This window comes from Leuciscus leuciscus (assembly GCF_965113295.1).
Source record: "Leuciscus leuciscus genome assembly, chromosome: 16".
Lineage (NCBI taxonomy): Eukaryota > Metazoa > Chordata > Actinopteri > Cypriniformes > Leuciscidae > Leuciscus > Leuciscus leuciscus.
In genome coordinates, this window is record NC_138740.1 from 36,052,446 (window position 1) to 36,073,786 (window position 21,341).

Here is a 21,341-nt window from a genome sequence, read left to right on the forward strand (position 1 = left end):
TCTCAGATTTCATGAATGAAGATGAATGAATTTAGGTCTTCGGGTCTTTAAGTCTTACGGGTTTGGAACGACATGAGGGAGAGTAATTAATGACAGAATTTTCATTTTAGTGTGAACTATCCCTTTAACACAGAATGCAGGAACATTCATGAAAAAACAATAAATGCAAAGAGAAACCGCTGAAAAATTTATTTGAAAATAAACAGCACTTTATTTCTGATCCACATGTTTTTGTGAGCATTGGGTCCGGATGAGAAGACGAAACTCCATCATCCGGTCTTGTGATTTCAAGACTTCCAGTACGCCGACAATGACAACAGTATTCCACGCGAGAGCCGTTCCCCGGCTGTACTCGAGAGGCACAGTTCCTTATTAAACGCTTCAGGGTTTCCATTATACGAGCAACACGGCATTGATGCAGCCATCGTTTTCTGGGTTATTCGTCACCTGGGCATATTTACCTGAAACACATCATCACATTTCATTTTTCACTCTGAAACACATTTTTAAGTATCGCATAGACGAAGAGCCAATCAGACTCACCCCAGATGACCTTCCCGCCCTGCGTGACCAATCCGAGCTCGCTGACGTTGACCTCAATGACCGTTCCCTTGGTGATGACGCCCAGTGTAGTGTACAGCGTGGAGGAAGGGTTCTTCTTCACCCCCAGGATGGGCAAACAGAATGTGGCCTTCAGCTCAGGATGAGTGACGTGTGCCTTCTTAAACCTCAGACCCTGGAGACATTTACAATCACAGCTCCCTTAATATACAGATATATGTGTGTGTGTGTGTGTGTGTGTGTGTGTGTGTGTGTGTGTGTGTGTGTGAATGTACGTGTACGTATTATGTATGTATGCCAAGTTGTTTATTAATGTTAACTCAAGGGACCTTGTAAAGTGTTGACAAATATTTATATATGTGTTGCATTTAGTGTGTAATAGGGCTTCTATTATATAAAATATAAAAAAAATTGTGAGTGTGTATATATATATAACCTATATGTGTGACCCTGGACCACAAAACCAGTCTTAAGGTTTTTTTTTGTTTTAACTGAGATTTATACATCATCTGAAAGCTGAATAAATAAGCTTTTCATTGATGTATGGTTTGTTAGGATAGGATAATATTTGACCGAGATACAATTATTAGAAAATCTGGAATCTGAGGGTGCAAAAAAATCTAAATATTGAGAAAATCTCCTTTAAAGTTGTGCATTTATGTTCACGATTCGCTGCATTCTCTCACACATTTTTTAAAATATATTTACGGTAGGAAATTTATAAAAGAATAAAAGAAAAATCGATCATTTTGACCCATATAATGTATTGTTGGCTATTGCCACAAATATACCCGTGCGACTTATGACTGGTTTTGTGGTCCAGGGTCACACACACACACAAACACACACATATATAAGATGCACATTTATTTGGCCTTTCTATAATCACGACTTTTTATACATATTGCCCAGCCCAAAAGTGCATATGTGATATTTTACCATAGGTCTGATGAAGCGCTCATATTTGGGCGGTTTGCGTGTGAAACCGTCTCCTACGAAACAGACTTTGGTCACCATTCTCTTCCAAGCCTTTTTCTGTCTCTTTCCTGTGCGGATGACTTTCAGAACCTCGGTTTCACCCTGGGCTCGGACCTTCGGTAAAGGAACCTCCCACTTTCCCTAAAGAAACACATCAAACAAACACTATTTTTAGTAAGGACACCAGATAGGACAAGACAACATGAAATGGCATTTACTTCTGTGATATAACACACTTCTAAACAAAACAGGATATTACATTTTAAAAAAATTAAATGAATGACGGGACTTGATTTAATCGACTGATAACTGACTGGATTGGTCGAATTTTATGTTTATTTTAGTCAATATTTTTTTCTTGCATGTTCCTCTGAACATTATCAAAAGATAAAGCAGAATCTTCTAGCTTTCACTTAATTGTTTCATATATTTGCTCAGGCACAAGTTGGTTATTATTGTTAACAAAAACTATTAAAAACACTTCTGTTAATTGAAATAAAATTAAATACAATTTAAATATTAGTTTTAGCTAATTCAAAATATTAATAAAACTATAGTAAAACTAAAATAAAAACTAGAACACTGGGTACAACAGGACCGACATTTAAAGCCCTCCTGTAATCAATAATTGTATCCCTTAAAACTCATCTTTGATAATCAAAATGACATTTTTAAATGTTTTTCATGTGAAAAATGATTTCTTCATGCCTTAAAATAGCTTGAATGTAACTCTACACCCTTGCCTCATTTAGTATACGCGGAGTCATGACGAATATGCAAATTAGCCCCGCCTCCACTCACTCACACCAGCTCGGATTACCTCATCCACTCGCTGGACTTTACTGTAGTAAACGCTGCACAATGGCAAGTGGAAATACTGGTTTAATTCAGCCATATATGTTTGAACCAGAAACTTTCAGAAGAGGAAGAGTGAATTATACAGGATCGTCTACAAGTCGATGTATCAGAATGGTGATGCGTTTTATGTAACCCTCTCTCCAACGTCAGACACATAACGGTAATTAATATGATTAGCCTTTTGCTTGACTACGCTATCAAACAGCTAATGTTCCCGTTCACCATCTCAGTCACACAGCTGCCTTCTAACAATCAGCATCCTTATAAACGCTTTAAACATCATAGAACGTCCGTGGAGAAAAGCCCCACACGTGACGGGATTGGTTACACGGTTGTTACGGATTTTGTGGTTGTTGATTTACACCACAAGGGGTCTTTAATATCATAAATCTGCTGTCTGATTGGATACTCACAGCCTTCTCTTTCCTCTTCTGTTTGATCATATTGGAGAGGACTTTGGCGCGTGATTGGCCCTCTCTGTCCAGCAGGTACGCTGGCACCGCCCCTTCTGGTGTCTTGTCATCGTCCTTCTGTTTGCTCTTCCTCTGCTCGTGCATCTTAATGCTGTAACACAAATAAATACGCAACAGGTCATCAAACCTCCTTGACATTTAGCCTATATCTCAAGCAAAGTGAAGCTGTCGGGAAGTAAAGCTCACGTCTTCTTCATCTGGATCTTCTCAGCGTGTCTCTGTTTGTGGTAGAGTTTGGCTTTGAGGCCGATCATCTTTCTGGCTTTGTGCGAGCGCTCGTGCGCCTCACGGCTTTCCTTCTTTCTCTTTCTCTCGTGGTGGTCCAGACGATAGCCATGACGCTTGCGATGTAACTCGATGTGCTCGTTCTGAGGCTGTAGTAGACAAACACAGAAAACTACATGAATACTTGATTTTGTCTGTAGGTTTAACTCTTACAATTACACTCAGTTGTAATACTGACTATTAAACGTTTTCCCAAATATGAATCTACAGCTACGCCCATAACTGAACTTACTGAGTCCACTATCCTCCAGCTATATTGAACATACAGGTACCGGTAGTCATGGGAAATACATCACTCTATGTAATAAGTATTACGCATTACAAATCAAAGTGCATTAGTGCAAGCAAATAGCCAGATATAAACACAAAGATAAACATGCAAATGAGCTCTTCAATGTTGTGACTCACTGCGGTTTGTAAAAACAATATCAGATGAATCACAAATATTATAGGCTCCGCCTTCATAGTAATGAGCCACAGTTCTTGCATAATGCAACTACGGTACTATGGTAATATTAACATAAACAGGGGGAAAAGAAGGCTAGACATTAGAACAATCTATGGTTTATGGCATATGATATATATCTGGTATACGATAAAGGCAATATATATATAAAAAATACACACACAGTACTGGTCAAAAGTTATAGAATTAACAAATTGTATTTTAAAGTATAATAAAATACAAAACCATTATTTTAAATTGTAATATTTCACTAAATTAATTTTTTGTTCAGTATTTTTTATCAAATAAATGCAGGTTTGATGAGCATAAGAGACATCTTTTAAAAACATTAAAAATAGATGTATGCAATAGTATGCAATGTATACACATGCATGCCTACCTACTACCTACGTGTGTGTGTAAACAGTCATAACAAAAAAGAAAACTAGATTTTTTTTAAACATAGGTTGATCTGTAGTGTGTATAGTATGTAGTTAAGTATATATATATAATTATTACGCACACATATGACTCATACGAAACATAAACAGACACAGCCACATGTCAGCCAGACTCGCACTAAACAAAGACATTTACACGACACTGGCTGATTTTTTCTTCTTACCATGATGTGATCTGTGGTGTTGAAGTGTTTATAGAGCTATCAGATGTTGTTTAGTTCGTTGTTTGGTGTCTACCTCTGATATTTTGATGGTTTTATTTAAGACTCGAGTTCGCGATGTTCTTCACTCAGAGTCTGTTCTTAGAGGAAGCGCGCCTGTAAAAAGCCTCCGGTCACAAACAACAGCAACATCTGCAGTGCAAACCTACGTCTGTTTTGAGTATTAACCACTCTTGATATATATTCTGAAAATAAATATATTAAATATATGTTTAATAATGTAGGAGTTAATGTCCATGGTGCAAAATAGCAAATAATTCAGTGTTTGCAAATAAACGATAGGAACCAAATATTGAGTCTTTGTTCTCGCGGGGATTATTGTAGACGTGATACACATAGGACAGCATGGCTGATGAACCTCCAGTGAAGAAAAATAAACCAAATCAACCCCCAAATAAAGAGGTTTGAACTTATTTTGTGTTTTTCACATTACTGTGGTCGTTATAAATTTGGAGATATAAAATTAAAATCATAACCAAGCTGTTTTGTTTCACATTAGTGATTTAAAGCTAATAAATACCCTGTTTATGTCAGTTTAATGTCACGTGTTTATAATATTTCAATTTGTAGGGTGAAGAGAGATTAAACTGGAGGAAATGGAAAGGACAAAGTAAGTGACATCTTGAAAATATTCTACATTTACAGAAAAGATTTTGACATCAAGCTGGAATTCCTATTTCGTATCAAAAATGTCTTAGAAAGGCACAAGAGGCATTGATAATAGTCATAAATAATCTAAAAATGTTTTGTGTTTTGTATATTTGACCCATCAAGGCTTTTATGGCTCATATAGTATGATTTAGTGAGAATATGGAGCTCTTATTCGAGGAGGAAAAAACACTTCAATTTTAATCAGAGGCTCAAATTGAGCAAAAATATGTAATTTTATGCAGATTCTGATATTTATATGGACAAAAAAATGTGATGAAATTGTAAAGATTCTATTCCAATTCAATTAGATTTTTATAACAGTATAACATGCATATAAATATCAGTCATCACTCTATATCTGCCAATAATGTCTTAGTAAGATGATTTTTAAAATGCTTAGTTTTATGATCAAAGCTCTTTAGTTTTAAAACACATAATGCAATGCAATACAATGATGATTGAGAGATGAACAAATAAACCTTCCTCAAAAAGCCTGATGATCATATTTGATACTCACATTTGAACATGAATTTTTAAAATAAATTAGGTCTGGATACTCAAGTAAACCTAAGTTGCTTCAGTCCAGTAAATGTTCATCTTGAAATATCAATGATCTTGTTTACATTTATAAAAAGATTTCTCAGCAAAAAGACGCGTGAAGACGTTTTTACAACTATACCAAAAAGCCTTTTACATGCGAAAAGTCTAAACTATCAATCAGACGACAGAAGGGAAGTAGTAGATTGTTCAGAACAGGTTTATCATGTTGCTACTTTAGAGACCGTAGAAATTATTTAATGTATCAAAAATGACACAGGATGCACAAGGGTTAAGATCATGATGTAAAGCTCCTCTCACGGTCATATTAAAGTGTGTCTTCATCCCCAGAGAAGGAGGAGAAGAGACAACGCAAAGAGAGCAAACTCATCCAGCAGCTGGAGAAACAGAAGCAGAAGCAGGAGAAAGAGGAGGAAAATAAGCAGCAGGTTCAGCATGAAGAGAAGGAAAGTAAAGGTGAGAGAGCTTTGGTATATTCAAAACTGCAAACTTTCACTACTAAATTGTGAACATCCCTATATAATGTGTACTAGACCGGGGCTTTTCAATCTTTTAGATGCCACTGAGTGGCCCAACTATAAACTTTTATCTCAGAATATCTATGGTAATATGATACTGTGTGGTTGTAAAGCAGTTTCATACGTTTACATGACAAGAGCTCTCTCTGGCTCAGAACACAGATCTTAATGAACTGCTGTGATCATACTTGTCAAAGGTGTATTAGACACACAGACAAATCATTGTCATTTAGGAATAAGATCGCATGGGTGTTTAATGATTAATTGTGCAGCTCTGCAGTATATATAGTACAATACCAGAGTAAAACCATACTAATTTGTCTTGTCTTGTCAGGTCGTGTGTATACGTTGAGCGTGGCTTTGCCTGGTTCAGTGATGGATAATGCTCAGTCCCCGGAGCTGCGGACGTACCTGGCGGGTCAGATCGCCCGGGCCTGTGGCGTGTTCTGTGTGGACGAGGTGGTCATATTTGACGAGCTGGGCGAGGACGCAAAGTGAGTCGCTACTTTGGTAGTTTTTTTCTTTGATTACAACAAAAAAATTCTGTGATTTGCCTAATATTACCTAATTTGATGATGCTGAGTTAAAAAATATCAGTAAAAGTCATTGCGTATAGTTTACATCACATATAGGTTGAATGTTAAGACTGAAGAGATTTCATATATGTATGTGTGCATCTCAGTTTATCAAAATAACAGGAGCAGTCAAATGTTAAAGATTTCGGTTTTAATAACAAGTATTAAAATAGGTATAATTTAGATTACAATCTGCAAAATATGTTCAGTTTTAATGTCATTTAATGTCAATGAAATGACACATAAAATGGCCATTTAATGTCAAAGAACTTTATGTAAACACAAGGTTATAAATGGGCTTTTTTTTCCACAGATGTAGCCGAAAACATCTGGGTCATGTTTGCATTTTCTTCTGTCACTGGCATATCATTCTTGCCTTGAAATCATGGATTAGGCATTAAAAAGTGCCATACAAATGAAAATCGGCTGATAATTGAGCAAATGTTTGGATATTAAGGGATAATACAAGACTACTTTACCTTGGAAATGGTTGTCAAAAGCAAAAGTGCTACAAATTGCACATAATATGTGATAAAGTGTGATGTGGTAAAGCAAAACAGGCACTATTTTTTTTTAATCAGCACCCCAATATTAGTTCGAATTCAAAACAAGTATAGGATTTCATTCAGCAAATATGATGCAGTGTTATCAATATGAATGCACAGTCCAACCTTCAAAACATTATCTTAATATTTCAGGAGCGTTGAGGGAGAGTTCAAAGGCATTGGAAAGAAAGGCCAGGCCTGCGTCCAGCTCGCACGCATCTTGCAATACCTCGAGTGTCCACAGTGAGTGCTGTCACTATCAGATTTATGTCATATTAGTGTGCATGTAGATGTTTAGGCATCACATCTGTGTTGTGTGCAGATATCTGCGGAAATCTTTCTTCCCGAAGCATCCAGACCTGCAGTTTGCTGGTGAGTATCACATAATCTAACACTGATCCTGTTTTAGAGATCCTAATGTTTGCCCTAATCAGTTCAAACGTGTGTGTTTCAGGTCTGTTGAATCCTCTGGACAGCCCGCATCACATGCGCATGGACGAGGAGGCGGAGTTTCGAGAGGGGGTGGTGCTCGATAGGCCAAGCAAACCGGGGAAAGGGTCCTTCGTCAACTGCGGGATGAGGAAGGTGTGTGTTTAAAGACACACAGACTGATTGGCCTTTCAGTGAACTGGACAGAAACTCAATCTCTTTATTCCATCTACAGGAAGTTCAGATCGATAAACAGCTTAAAACGGGACTGAGAGTGACTGTACGGCTCAACAAGAGCCAAAACAAAGGTATACACACACTGCTTGTGTGTTATATTATATTTATATACTATTATAGTTTTTATTAATATTTTGAAATTGCTTTTATTTTAATTTTATAGTTACTATATATTAATTGATGAACTTTACAACATTGACACAGTTTTTGAAATGAATTGAAACAGTATTGAACTGAATTGAGCTGAATAGTGACACTATTGTCTTCTGCTTATCAGCTGAAATAGAATTGGTTTCATAACCGATTCATTAAAAATTTTATTTTCCTGTTTATTACTGTGAAACTGCTTTGAAACAATCTGTACTGTATAAAGCACTATACAGTATAAATATGAGTTCGGTTGACTAGTTTCAGTTTTATTTCAATTAGGGTTCATCTAATTCTTCTTATTTCTATTAACAATGTGTTTTATAGTTTGAGTTCATAATATATCATATTATTTTTAATTTATTAAACAAATTATAGGATATATATAATCATAAACACACTGGTTTTTAGCACAAATAGTTTTTTTATTCACTTTGTTATTCCTCTAGTTATTTTTAGCCATAGAGTTCAACAGTCGGGTTCCGGAAGTAAAAACTCTTCATTTTCTCCATAGGGAAATTGAATTTTAACCATAACTTATAAACCTTTAAATACAGCCTTACTGTGAGCTGCAAGGTTGTTAATCGATGGTATTTGCTTTTGTTGAAGCCGCCAGTCCGCATTATTTAAACTTAGTCTGTTTAACAGTGGAATTCTGGTGAAAAACTACATTACCCATGATGCAGTACAGAAAATTCCACCAATCAGAGAGTCGGAACAACCAAAGAGCTCTTTACTCACTCCCATGAAGTGTGTTAGATCTCCCTACATTCTCAAAATACTGATATATTTGAATATATGCATGTTTTAAATATATTTTTTACTTAAAATGTGGAAAAATACTTCCGCTGAAAAAGTGGGCGGCGACTAATGCACTTTATAGTGGCTAATGAATCTGAAGTCTCGCACATTCACAGAAATAGCTTACTTCTGCTTCGAAAAATAAGGTGGATACTAGAGCTAAAATAGTTTTGATATCTGTGTGTGTGTGTGTGTTTCCAGAGGGGCGAGTGTATAAAGGTGTAGTTGTGGCTCCTCATGTCCCGAGGACTGAAGGTGGGCTCTACTGGGGATACAGCGTCCGACTGGCTCCCTGTCTCAGTGAGTTCTTCACATTAATTCATCCATTTCATTCTTAACTCTCCAGCAGCTGGTAAAGCTAAAGTGTGTTTGTGTTTGTGTAGGCGCCGTGTTCACGGAGTGTCCGTATAAAGACGGATATGATCTGACCATTGGCACATCAGAGAAAGGAAACAACGCAGATCACGTCACTCTATCTCCATTCAAGTGAGTTTTGCATGAGTTTCTGCCTGAGTCTTATTTTATGGCTGATGAATGTCTCTTAAACTGTCTCTGGGACGTTTGCTATTACATATTTTTAACTTATTCTAAACCTAGCAAATTTAGCAAAAGTAAACTTGTGTTTCTATGTGCATCAGAGTCACAAGTCGAGTTCAGACTTTTATTTTGAAATATACAATCATGAAAGATCGGTAGAAACCTCGGTTAGGTTTTATGGAGCCCTGCATATGACATGCGGGGGGATAAAAAATATATGGGGCCACGAATTAAGAATTAATTTCCCTTGTTTTATTAATTAGTTTCGAGGGCAAGAATTCATAATTCATGGCCACGATTTAACTCAAACAAGGGAATTAATTAGTAAATTGTGGCCATGAATTAAGAAGTTGTTCCCTCGTTTTGCTAAATCATGGCCACGCTGTAATAATTTGTTTTTTCCCCTTAATTTAGTTCAATTAAAACGAAGGAGCTAATTAGTAAAACGTGGCCATGAATTAAGAATGTGTTTCCTTGTTTTACCTGATCACGGCCATGCTGTAATCATTTGTTCCCTTGTTTTACTTAAATCTAAATGAGGGATTGAATTCGTACAACGTGACGACAATTAACAAATGAATAAGTCATGGGAATGAATTCTTAATTTGTGGCCACGATTTAGCTTAAACTAGGGAACAAATTTGTAAATCACGGGCACAATTTAATAAAACGAGGGAATAAATTCTTAATTTGTGGCTATGATTTTTGTTTTGTTTTCTGCGTGTCATGTGCAGGGCTCCGTACGTGTTCAAAAGATAACATTCAGGTTTAAAATATGAAGAAACATGATAGATTTTCCGTTTGTGATGCATCATGTCTTGCGCATGACGTGTAATGCAAATCCGGGTTCTTTTTTGCATCGCCTTTTATGTGTTTGTTAAAGGTTGGATTCAAATCAAAGACTACCCTACTGAATACAATGTCTACTTCTTAAACAGTGTGAATTGTATATAATTATATATGTATTTCACTACAATCATGCGAGACGTAAGTGCATCTTTATATGGATCATCACTGGATCTTGGAGGACTAGTGGAAAAGTTTGGTACTACGCCCAAACTAAATCTTACTAAAAGCTCATATTTTGAGATATCAACCTCACATTTGGAACACAGCTTGTTTAGATTTATTTTTTTCTAGCAGTTTTAGCATAAAAAATGTTTAGTAAAATGTATAACTTTTTTCACTTCAATAATCTGCCATGTCTGCTTTCAAAAGAGACTAAACTTCGACCTCTGTTTTATCTCTACTTGCGGCAATTTAAGTTGTAAATGTGGTTTTCATGTTAAAAACGTTGGACTGACAGATAACAGGTTTTAAATATGCTGTGTTTTAATTTGCTGGAAATGAAACTCAACTTTGTTCTCTGTCAGGCACATGCTGGTGGTGTTCGGTGGTCTTCAGGGGTTGGAGGCCAGCGTTGATACCGATGAGAATCTGAGCGTCACTGAACCCAGCGTGCTCTTTGACCTTTACCTCAACACCTGTCCTGGGCAGGGCAGTCGCACCATCCGCACCGAGGTGACAGAGAAAACGCATATTTCATTTAACCTTTAAAGGGGTGGTATAATGCCCTTTTCACATGATGTAAAATAAGTCTCTGATGTCCTCAGTGTGTGTATGTGAAGTTTTAGCTCAAAATACCCCACAGATATTTTTATATAGCATGTTAAAATTGTCAATGTTTGAGGGTGAGCAAAAACGCACTGTTTTTGTGTCTGTCCCTTTAAATGCAAATGAGCTGCTGCTCCCGGCACAGAGGGCGGAGCATCAACAGCTTGTGTCCTGAAAACTTTAAAAACTTTTTTTATGTTCAAACCTGCCTAACGTTTCCCCTTAGAAACGTTCATGTTTTCTTTCTCGTTTCACTGCTGCAGTTCATGAAATGTTTTTGTCTTTCATGCAGGAGGCCCTATTGATCAGTTTATCAGGACTCAGGGAGAAAATCGCAGCTGTATTTCCTGATCTGTCCAAAGGATGACCACAGGAAGTACATGTGGAGGACTATAGGAAGTACAAGTTGAGCAGACCAAGTGTGCACTCAAATCCGTCAAAACTCTTTGAACTTATGAATTTAAAGTGTATACAACTTTTGCATTCTTTATCAATGTACATTTTGTGAATCATTTTGTATCGACTCTTTATTAGTTTGTATCCGTGAACTGTCATGAATATTGTTAGAATCATAAACAAACATGAAATCATGAAACTCAAGAATCCGTTTCAAAGGTATACATTTATTTTTTTAAGACAGGCATGTAAAGAACATTCATAATGAGTGAAGAGCAAAACAGTCAGCTCATACTATCATAATATTGCAACCATGAGTAATAATCATCATTCTCATAATAATAGTACATACTGATTTCAGTCTGAAACCCTGTGCAAATCAATTCATCTCAATACATTACCCACAATCCCTCTGCCCTTGTGCTTGTGCAGATGGTTGACTTTCAAGAACGAAATCAATGAAAACCAAATAAACACTCTGAAGGTTTCAACATCACAGGTGATAATCGAGATCATTTCAGGCAGGACGTGAAAATTAAAACTGTTTACAATGAAATATGTCATTCAAAGCTATGAGTTCTTCTCACGCTTGTTGATTTTTTTTTTTTTACACTTGATTATTTTAGGCGACGTTGGAGATGCAAGATCAGCTTGATGATCTTATGAACCCGAGCGGTTTTGTTATTTATCAGCGGATCTGTTATTTATGGGTCTCGTACAAATCGAAGGCAAGACATTCAAAGCAGGACATTAGTTACCCCAACTACCACTACCTGTTACCAACGACAACTTGAGTTCTCCAATGAAAGCACAGTGCCAGAAAAGGCGTCGTCCAATAAGAGCAGAGCATTTACAACAGTCATGAAAATTTAGAAATAAAGCTATTCAGTCATAGCGTGATGTTTAAATGTGTGTTTGTACACTAACAGCTGTAGCCGGAAAAACTCAAGATTGTACAACTGATCAATAACATCAGAACTACTTGGTAAAAAGTTCATAATAAACCGAAAGGCCTCTACACACCGCTGACACTTTCAATGCGACAGTATTGTTTGTGTTGATGAATATAGTACATCTTTTTGGTTACACTTTATTTTGAGGTGTCATCGTTACAGTGTAATTATATATTTAAGTACTGAGTAATATTAATTAACTACATGTACTTACCTATAGGGTTAGTGTTTGGTTGAGGGTTAGTTGCATGTAATTATGCATAATTTACTGTTATTACTATGGTAAGTACATGTAACATTTGTAACAAGGACACTGTAAAATAAAGTGTTACCCATCTTTTTCTTTTCGGTCGAACTTCACAAAGATATGTCCAGGTCATATTTCACCCACAATCAAAATAATTTTTTAAAATATATTTTACATGAAGCCAATTTTATGTCCAGTGAGATGTTTTGCATCTATGACCCTCCAACTTCAAATGACATAATTTATTTTAATTTATTAAATTATGTTTAACATTATTTATATACTACTATAGTGTTTTGAAATTAGCATTTTTATATTTCCAGTTCAAAGGTTTTGTTTTAGTCATTTTATTATGGGGGGTTAATTTGTTTATTTCATTTTTAGTGATTTTAGTACTATTTTATTTTAGGTAACTTTTTTTTTTTAAGTAAAAAAACAAAACATGACTACATCATGTACACATACTGTACAATTAAAATCAATTTCCACATTTTGTAATGAGAACTGGGTCAATGGTCATAATGCAAAACATATGAATGCTCCTAGATACTGTAGGCCTGGGTTTCATAGATTTTCTTGTTTTCTTTGATTTTGTGGCAAAAAATGACCCTGACATGTTCTTGCACTGGATGTTTTAATGAAGCTCGACTCTGATTGACATTTGGTCACCGTTCACACCAAATATGATAACTATAGCGATAACCATAAAGATATAGTTCTGTAAATCATTCTAAGTGTAAAAGAATAGCAGAGTCCACTCCACAACTAGCGATAACGGCACGGAGAAACAATATCGTTTGAATCACATTCGGAACAATTTTGTCCAGCTGATGAATAATAAAGACTTTGACAGCCAATCAGAATCCCTCCTGCTTTAAAGAGCTTGAGCATTTAAAGCGACAGACGACAAAACCGAAGCGATATAAACAGAACGAAATCATGTGGACGCTAATATAGTTATCGTTATAGTTAACGTTCTCAGAAATAAAGGGATAAATAACTTTCATTCCAATAGCTTCCCAAAAAAATACACAAAAAAAGTGCTGTTTATCTGAAAATGATGCGATTTAAAACGACCCTTTACCTGGTTGTTGAAAAAGTGTGGGGTTTTTTCTATAGTTTATTGTAATATTGTTTTGTTTAGGGCATTTTAAAACCATATAAACTTGTAAAAATATTTTTTGTCTGTTTTGGAATAATTTACATAGTTCTTATTTACAAAATAAAACAATCTTGTAAAGTTGTTTCAATTCTCATTCCTATTCTCTGACATTTTTACATGACTAACATTCAGATGTGTTGATTGTACCACGAGATGTGATTTGAATCTTCCATTTGGCAACTGACACAAAGGATTTGCTCCTTCTCGTCCCAAAAGGCCTCCATTCTCTGAGATATGACTGATTATGGGTGAAAAACTGTATAAGAGAAGGCGTAGGAGAACTTTACGGCAGTAATATGTAGATGTTTTTGAAAACCTCATGCTCAAGACAATAAACGTTCCATCATCTGTTCATTTTCCAAAGGAAAACAAAGATTGTCCGCCCTTTGCTTGTTCCTGGATCCCTGAATGGCCTCCATTTTGGCTCAGTCACTAATCCAGATCGAAGAGAAACCAGCAGCCAGTTGCAGAACAGGCAATGCATTTGAAATGGCAGCCATTTTGGATCAGTTACAAAAGCCGCCATGTTGGATCCAACTCACCAGGCTGGATTGTTAAGTTGCTCACCACGATGGATGGGCGTAGCTAATGTTGTACTGCTTGGCCCAGCGTGCGAACACCTGTTTCTCAGTGATGAAGCGATGGTGTGATCCACGGCGCCCCCTCTCGTTCTGCAGGTACGTTACACACTCGTCTGGACCTCTGGGTTTGTAATAGTGATAGGGCATTCGTTTGGGCTGAGGGCGTCTCCTGCAGGGAAGACAATTCAGGAAAATGTATTTAATTGATTTATTCTTAGATCATTGTTTTTCCCTTTATAGAGAGCAACGGTGCCCGCCCACTTTTTCATAAGCCAATCAGCTACGAGGTGAATCACAACATTACAAACTTTGATTTGAAGAAGAAAAAAAAAGTGAAAAACGGACAAAAAGACTGAAATTAATGGCTTTAGTGAGGGAAAGCATTGCAAAAAGCATAATCAAAAACGATGGAGAAGTATAAAACTACTTATGTAAAAGTGTTGATTATATATGTATAAGTTTTCCAAAATATGCATATACATATTAAAATTTTTAAGTATTTTGAGAGCATAGGAAGACCGAATTGATTAGGTCATCCGCAGTGCTTCATGGGAGTGGGCGGAGCTATAGAGATATGCACTTTGCTTGTTTTGACTCGGATTGGTGGAATTGTCTGTACAGCATCATGGGTAATGTAGTTTATCACCATAGATTCTACTGTTAAATATGATTATTTTAAAAATAAGTTAGCTCACAGTAGGGCTGTCTATATACAGAAGGTTTACAAGTTATCGTTAAAATTCCTTATGGAGAAAGTTAATGGAGGTTTTTACTTCTAACTGTTGCGCTCTATTGAGATAGGACAGTATAGAGACCTGACAGGAAGTGATGTGGAAGAGAGAGGAGGGGGACTGGAACTCGGGTCACCTGAAGTACAACTGCGCTACAAGATTCAAGTATTTTAATAAGAAATATTTTTCACAATGATACGGTTTCCAAAGTGAAACTTAGATCTTACCCACAATGGTTTGGCGGCACCATCCCATAAACCTTTATGTTGTCACACATCTCTATGGCAATCACCATGGTAAACCAGCCTGTGCTTAACCAGGACTGAGACTTTTTTCTGTGGAAACGGGAAACAATAACAAACACTGAAAAATACTCAATACTCAACCAATGCAACACAGAACAAATCAGGTCTAACAAACATGTGGAATGAATTTCCTTCACTATTAATGGTGTGAAATGAATATTGTGATCAATTTTGACATTAAAGTATATAGAAAAATAAATAATATTTTAGGCCATATTGCTCAGCCCTAGAATAATATGTTACGATTGTAACAGTTACATTAAAAAAAATCAAATAAAACACTGAAAGGAAAGATAAATAAGTGAAGATGTTAAGACATCCAGAACTGAAGGTGTTTACCTGTCTCTGCCCGTCTCTTTCTGAAAGAGCGCGTCAAACTTCTGCATTTTGCCTGGCGAGATGACGAAGAACGACAGGTTCCTGTAGGTCATGCTGACTCTCTGGATCAGCCGGAACAGAGTTCCCTTTGCGTCGCGTCCGATCTTTGTCGACGGGCCCCAGAATATGATGGCAGGGCTGTCTGAGCGATTGAGGAACTCCACAGGTTTGCGGACGACCCTGAACACGCTGGAATGAGCCACGACTCGCACACTGGTCCGGTTCCCCACGTCTGATGCGTACCCGGAGGTGGGAGCGTCGTTCATGCGGATCACACACTCCGTGCGGTCGATCTCGTCTCCGGCGTGAGTCCCCAACACGTGACTTGAGCTGGTCACTAATGCACAGTGATGGCAGCGCAGGATCATGCTCTGAAACAGCAGTTCAACACACTGAGCAACTTACATTTTCTCACATATGCCATTTTTGAGATATTTTCATTGCAAATATATTTATATATTTCACCCAAAATGTATTTCAAGATTTAAGAAAATATATAAAAATGCAACAAAAATTCCATACAGCAAAACTATATATTTCAAAAAATAAAAAAATGCTAAAATAGATGTTAAAATATATTTATAAAAAAATTGTTTCAATTACTTTACTAGCTTATATTTACTCATATATTTTTGGCCATTTTTTTTTTGCATTCACCCAAAATGTTATTTTAGATTAGAAAATATACAAAAATGCTAATATAGATGTTAAAATATATTTATGTAAAATAATTGTACTTATTTACTCATATAAATATTTTCTGGCCATTTATATTAAAATATTTAAAAAAAAACATTTTTATTTGTATTTTAAGATTAGAAAATAATTTTTTTTTTTATATAGATAGAAATATATTTTTTAGAAAATTTTTTCAATAATTTTACTTATATTTCCTCATATATATTAGGCCAATTTTATATATTTTCAATGTAAATATATTTATGTCCAAAAAAAATTTTTTATTGAATAATATAACAAAATATATATATTTCGAAATATACAAAAACACTAATCTAGATGTTAAAATATATTTATATAAAATGTTTCAATAATTTTACTTATATTTACTCATAGAAATATATTCTGCCAATTTTTTTAATATATTTTCAATGTAAATATATTTATTTTGTCCTAAATATTAAAAAAAGAACATTTGCATTTGTATTTTAAGATTAGAAAATGTTAAAATACAAATGCTAATATATATATATATATATAATGTTTAAATAATTGTACTTATATTTCCTCGTATATTTTATGCCATTTTTAAAATATATTTTCAATGTAAATATATTTATATTGTCCAAATTTATTACATTTTTTTATATATACCCAAAATCTATTTTAAGGTTAGAAATGTATTGTATTTCTAAATATTTTCGAAATATATTTTGGCACTTGAAGGTTTAAGGTTTTAAGATTTCAGAAAAACACATATAATGTTTAGCCATATAAACAGGAATTTCATTACTTGTAGGAGTTGATCACCTTGTTGCCGTGAACAGGAAGGTATCCCTCCTTCCCAGCCCATTTCTTGAGGTTGGTGTTTTTGACCGCGTGGTGAATCTCACTGACTTTAAAGGAGCTGTTAAGATCAGCTGAGCTGTTTGAGCTGTAGAGGATGAGGAGGGTCGTGATGAGGAAGACCGTCCCGTAAATCACCATCCGCTGCCCCTGCTGCCATTGCTGAGTAAAACACGTACAAACTCTATCAGAGAATTATCCGTATGTGCAGGTAATGTTCCTTGAACTGCAACTATAGCAGTAGGAGTTTCATAATGATTACTGATTGCTGAAATCTATCTATCTATCTCTCTCTCTCTCTCTCTCTCTCTCTCTCTATATATATATATATATATATTACCATTTAAAAGTTTGGAATAATGAAAAAAAAATTATGTTTTTGAAAGAGGTCTCACCAAGGGCTGCATTTATTTGATCATAAATACAGTAAAAAAAAAAGTAATATTGTTAAATATTATTACAGTATGAAAGAACAGTTTTCATTTTATTTTATTATATTTTAAAAAGTAAATTATTCCTTTTCAAAAATTTTTTTAGGAAAATTGCAATTATTCCAAACTTTTTCCCGGTAATGTATATTATTTAAAATAATTTTAAAATATATATCTTTTTTTTAATGTTTTTTCTACTCACTTTATCTACAATCCGCAGTGTCATTCTCCTTCTTCCCTTCTATCAGGTTTTAGTTCTCATGCCTAGAGAGAGAAAGAGAAACGTGATCAGTTTTCTGCATGTTACACCTGTGTCTGTGTGGAAACAATATACCAATTCCCCACATGGCGTGATATTGACACAAGCCATGATGATATATGGAAATATGAACCAAATGCAAATAAAAAAACAGCTTATCCAGAGAATCACAATATTAAAACAATTTATTCTTTAATCTGACAGGAGACACACACCCATTAAATGATATAGGAGCCTGACACCTTTAAAACTGACCTGTTCATTTAAGTATGGATAAGATTATAATGGTAAAAGATAAGTAAAAATACAATGTTTTGCTCTGAACAGCATTATGCAACAAATATTTGCTAACCTGTCATACCTCCAGGGCCTCTGTAAAGGCTATTCATCACATATAAGTACCGAATTACAATATTTAAATCAAAATGATATTCATGCTTGCATTGATGAAACGCACATCATAATAAAGCAGTGTCCGCCAGTGATGCTGGAGCGCGCGAGCCCAGCTGATCATCAGGATAACGCGCATTATCTGCAGAATAACCCGGTTCACGGCTCGTCTCACCTGTGCACTCATAGACACTCGAGGCTGAACGCGATTCTTACCGACGCGTCGCGGGTTTGTTCTGGATGTTGTTGTATCCGCGCATCATCATCATCATCATCATCATCATCATCATCATCAGTTCTTCCGCTGGCTCATTATAATCTCCGCCGAGTGAGCATCATGTGCGCATGCGCCGCCCATCGCGTTTAGACTCCTGAAGACGCGACGCGAACGCGCATGACACCAGCACCAAATCGACCAATCAAAACGCTCCCACACGCTCGCTCTTTGTTGAATGATGTATGATGTATGACCTCTTACCCCGTTTTCCACTGTTTTCCCATATTTTGTGAAAAATATTATTCGGTTTAATATTAGAATTTATATATTATAAATATAACATATTTTTATGTTAAGAATTAATAAAATAACAGGCTATACTATTAATTTATTGAAAATGTAAAAAATTATTAATAAATAAAAAAAACAAAAATAAGGCGATACAAACCACATGCACATTAGATCACGATTCTTGGTTTAATAAATGTCAGATATATATCAAGACCTCACAGAATGACTTCAGCTGAATCACATATAAATGGTTGGAAACACAGTGTGTAAGAATCTCTTGAATTTAAAAACACTTTATTATTATTTTTAAACAAAGTCATATTAGATGTTCACTGGAAGCACATAACTCATATTAGGCTATGCATTCAATACAGAGTAGTATAAAAAAGATGACACAACGTAAAACCAAATACACAATAAATTGAATATCATCTTATGATATGCATTCATTATATCACCTTACACCATACAGTTACATTCCCTCTGGTTAATACATGTAATAGATAAACACTGATAAGACAGTCTTCAGAGAAAACACATGCATGCAATATTAGAATATTGAAGATAGTACCATGTGGATCCGTAGTAACATTTTGCACCTTTCAACTTGGACTAAGTACAAAAATAAACTTATCATAAAAGCATGGTAACATTTTCTTTCAGCTTTACTGAAAATTCTCAAGTAAAAATAGAGATGAAAACTCTCGGGTACGGTTGAGATTGTGGCAAATTGTAATACAGGTATATTGAGTTAAACTCAAACGACCAGTGTCTGTCAGTCTTGGCCAGGACGCTCTTGTAAAAGAGATTCTTAATATCAATGTGCTTCTTTTCCTGGTAAAATAAAGGGTATAATAATAATAATAAATGATAAAATAGTGGAAATAATTTGCAGACAGTAATTATGCACACAGATATGAACATAACTGTACATAACAGATGATGTTCAGGACAAAATCTATATTTGAATGGTTGAACAAGCACATTCTCTAAAATATACTCTACACACACACACACACACACACACACACACACACACACACACACACACAATAATAATAATAAAGTGCAATGAAACCAAGAGTTAGGTTGAAAGCTGAGGAAAATAAATATGTAACTATCTCGCTAAAATTTCTGATTTTCTTCTTTTTTACTGGTGAAAGACACACATAAAGAAAGAAGAAAGTCAAAATAGGAAATGTCATGGCCGAATATTTATTGAGAAATCCAATATTTTGTGAAGGGGGGTCAAAATGACCATTTTCACCTGAGATTTGGAGCCAAATTACATGGGTCTAAAAATGACTTCAGAACGATGGCAGCATCATTATTTTAATTTTACACGGAGATTGTCGGGTCTATTAGTAAAATATGTTGACTTTAGCCATTTTTGTTTCATTATAATGCCAACGATGACTGTTCAAAAATAGGAAAAAGCACTTCTTGAGATTTTTCCCTGAGGTTTGCATGCCTGTAACTCAAGAGGTATTAAAGATGACTTAATATCTTTTTAGATTCTGGTTCTTAACAAACTTTTCTTTCGGTATCTTCATTTTTAATGACCAATATGGTTCATTTCCATGAGATATTAAGATCTCAATACGGCTCTATGAGAAAATTGTTAAATTATACCAATTTTCAGGGGTCGAAAACCAAACGTGGGTCACTTTGCAATGCATACAGCTGATACTATTTTCTTTTAAAGAGGAATGTCTTGAACATATTATTTTGAAAATAGAAATGTATCTTGTTTTCCTTTATCTAAACAATTGCATAGAACATACCGGTCTGAGTCCCATAAATAATCTTTTTCCAAAGTTTGCATGCCGATAACTCAAAAAGTATTAAAGATATCTCAATATTCTTTTAGATTTTCAACTTATTCTTGGAGCCATATTGAGATCCCAAAATCTTAATATATTATAGGAATTAAACCATATAGGGATTTCAAAAATAAAGATACCAAAAGAAAAGCTTGTTAAAAACCAGAATCTAAAAGGATATTAAGACATCTTTAATACTTCTTGAGTTATAGGTATGCAAAGTAAAAAATAAAATAAAATAGCCTTTTAACCCATTTTTGAACAGTCACCATTGGCATATAATGCAACAAAGATTGCTAAAGTCAGCAGATTTTACCAATAGACCAACCAATCTCTGTGTAAAACTAAAATAATGATGCTGCCGTCCTTCTAAAATCATTTTTACCCTATTGTAATTTGGCTCCAAATCTCATTTTGACCCCCCTCTACTCAGTTGATTTGACAAAGAATGAACGGACCTTTTGTTGATGAGATGAAAATGTGTGCTAAGAAATATTAGTAAATCACAGTGTTGATAATAAAAACATTTGTGCCAGTGTTGTGCAAGACTCTTACTAATAAATGGACGCATTTATAAATGACTGTCATAAAGGATTTAGTAATCTCTGACCTCTGCTAACTGAGCTTTAGTTTACAGCAGATCAATGCATGGATTCAGACATGATTCTGCAAATATGATCATCGCTATGAATAAACAGTCCATTTCTCTTGTTTCACTAGAGAGAAAGACATTTCGATTATTTATGTTAGATTATGTTA

General features: G+C 35.2%; 3 protein-coding genes across 7 annotated transcripts; 1 reads left to right on the forward strand and 2 right to left on the reverse strand.

Moving 5' to 3' along the window:
• Positions 1-174: 174 nt before the first annotated feature.
• nsa2 (NSA2 ribosome biogenesis homolog) lies at positions 175-4,374 on the reverse strand. Its single transcript, XM_082141798.1, has 6 exons — positions 4,226-4,374; positions 3,057-3,244; positions 2,811-2,961; positions 1,501-1,680; positions 544-736; positions 175-461 (listed from the first exon to the last, which is right to left on the reverse strand). Exons 1-6 carry the CDS (start codon positions 4,226-4,228, stop codon positions 394-396), a joined length of 783 nt encoding a protein of 260 aa, XP_081997924.1. The 5' UTR covers positions 4,229-4,374; the 3' UTR covers positions 175-393.
• A 225-nt stretch (positions 4,375-4,599) lies between these two features.
• spout1 (SPOUT domain containing methyltransferase 1) lies at positions 4,600-12,645 on the forward strand. Its single transcript, XM_082141724.1, has 12 exons — positions 4,600-4,684; positions 4,853-4,892; positions 5,822-5,947; positions 6,344-6,503; positions 7,283-7,372; positions 7,452-7,501; positions 7,584-7,714; positions 7,794-7,866; positions 8,945-9,043; positions 9,127-9,229; positions 10,654-10,801; positions 11,187-12,645. The coding sequence occupies exons 1-12, from the start codon at positions 4,628-4,630 to the stop codon at positions 11,259-11,261; spliced, it is 1,152 nt and encodes a 383-aa protein (XP_081997850.1). The 5' UTR covers positions 4,600-4,627; the 3' UTR covers positions 11,262-12,645.
• A 966-nt stretch (positions 12,646-13,611) lies between these two features.
• Positions 13,612-21,324, reverse strand: st6galnac6 (ST6 (alpha-N-acetyl-neuraminyl-2,3-beta-galactosyl-1,3)-N-acetylgalactosaminide alpha-2,6-sialyltransferase 6). Of its 5 annotated transcripts, XM_082141771.1 has the most exons (7): positions 21,193-21,324; positions 18,319-21,136; positions 17,805-17,866; positions 17,136-17,333; positions 15,609-16,018; positions 15,192-15,299; positions 13,612-14,402 (listed from the first exon to the last, which is right to left on the reverse strand). In XM_082141771.1, the coding sequence occupies exons 3-7, from the start codon at positions 17,826-17,828 to the stop codon at positions 14,216-14,218; spliced, it is 927 nt and encodes a 308-aa protein (XP_081997897.1). In that variant the 5' UTR covers positions 17,829-17,866; positions 18,319-21,136; positions 21,193-21,324; the 3' UTR covers positions 13,612-14,215. The 5 variants fall into 5 exon arrangements, with proteins under 5 accessions (XP_081997897.1, XP_081997894.1, XP_081997896.1 ...); XM_082141768.1 differs by having other exon boundaries at positions 18,468-21,324; XM_082141770.1 differs by having other exon boundaries at positions 18,427-21,324.
• Positions 21,325-21,341: the final 17 nt, after the last annotated feature.

Excerpts from the sequence above, each read along its gene's own strand:
- nsa2 (XM_082141798.1), bottom strand. Across the intron at positions 2,962-3,056 it reads AAGATCCAGATGAAGAAGAC|CATTAAGATGCACGAGCAGA; the intron begins GTGAGCTTTACT and ends TTTGTGTTACAG. Across the intron at positions 1,681-2,810 it reads AGAAGAGGAAAGAGAAGGCT|GGAAAGTGGGAGGTTCCTTT; the intron begins GTGAGTATCCAA and ends GTGTTTCTTTAG.
- spout1 (XM_082141724.1), top strand. The coding sequence starts at position 4,628 with ATGGCTGATGAACCTCCAGTGAAGAAAAATAAACCAAATCAACCCCCA. Across the intron at positions 6,504-7,282 it reads GAGCTGGGCGAGGACGCAAA|GAGCGTTGAGGGAGAGTTCA; the intron begins GTGAGTCGCTAC and ends TTAATATTTCAG. Across the intron at positions 9,044-9,126 it reads CCGACTGGCTCCCTGTCTCA|GCGCCGTGTTCACGGAGTGT; the intron begins GTGAGTTCTTCA and ends GTGTTTGTGTAG.
- st6galnac6 (XM_082141771.1), bottom strand. The coding sequence starts at position 17,828 with ATGACACTGCGGATTGTAGATAAA. Across the intron at positions 16,019-17,135 it reads TTCCTGTTCACGGCAACAAG|AGCATGATCCTGCGCTGCCA; the intron begins GTGATCAACTCC and ends CTGCTGTTTCAG. Across the intron at positions 15,300-15,608 it reads AAAGAGACGGGCAGAGACAG|AAAAAAGTCTCAGTCCTGGT; the intron begins GTAAACACCTTC and ends CCGTTTCCACAG.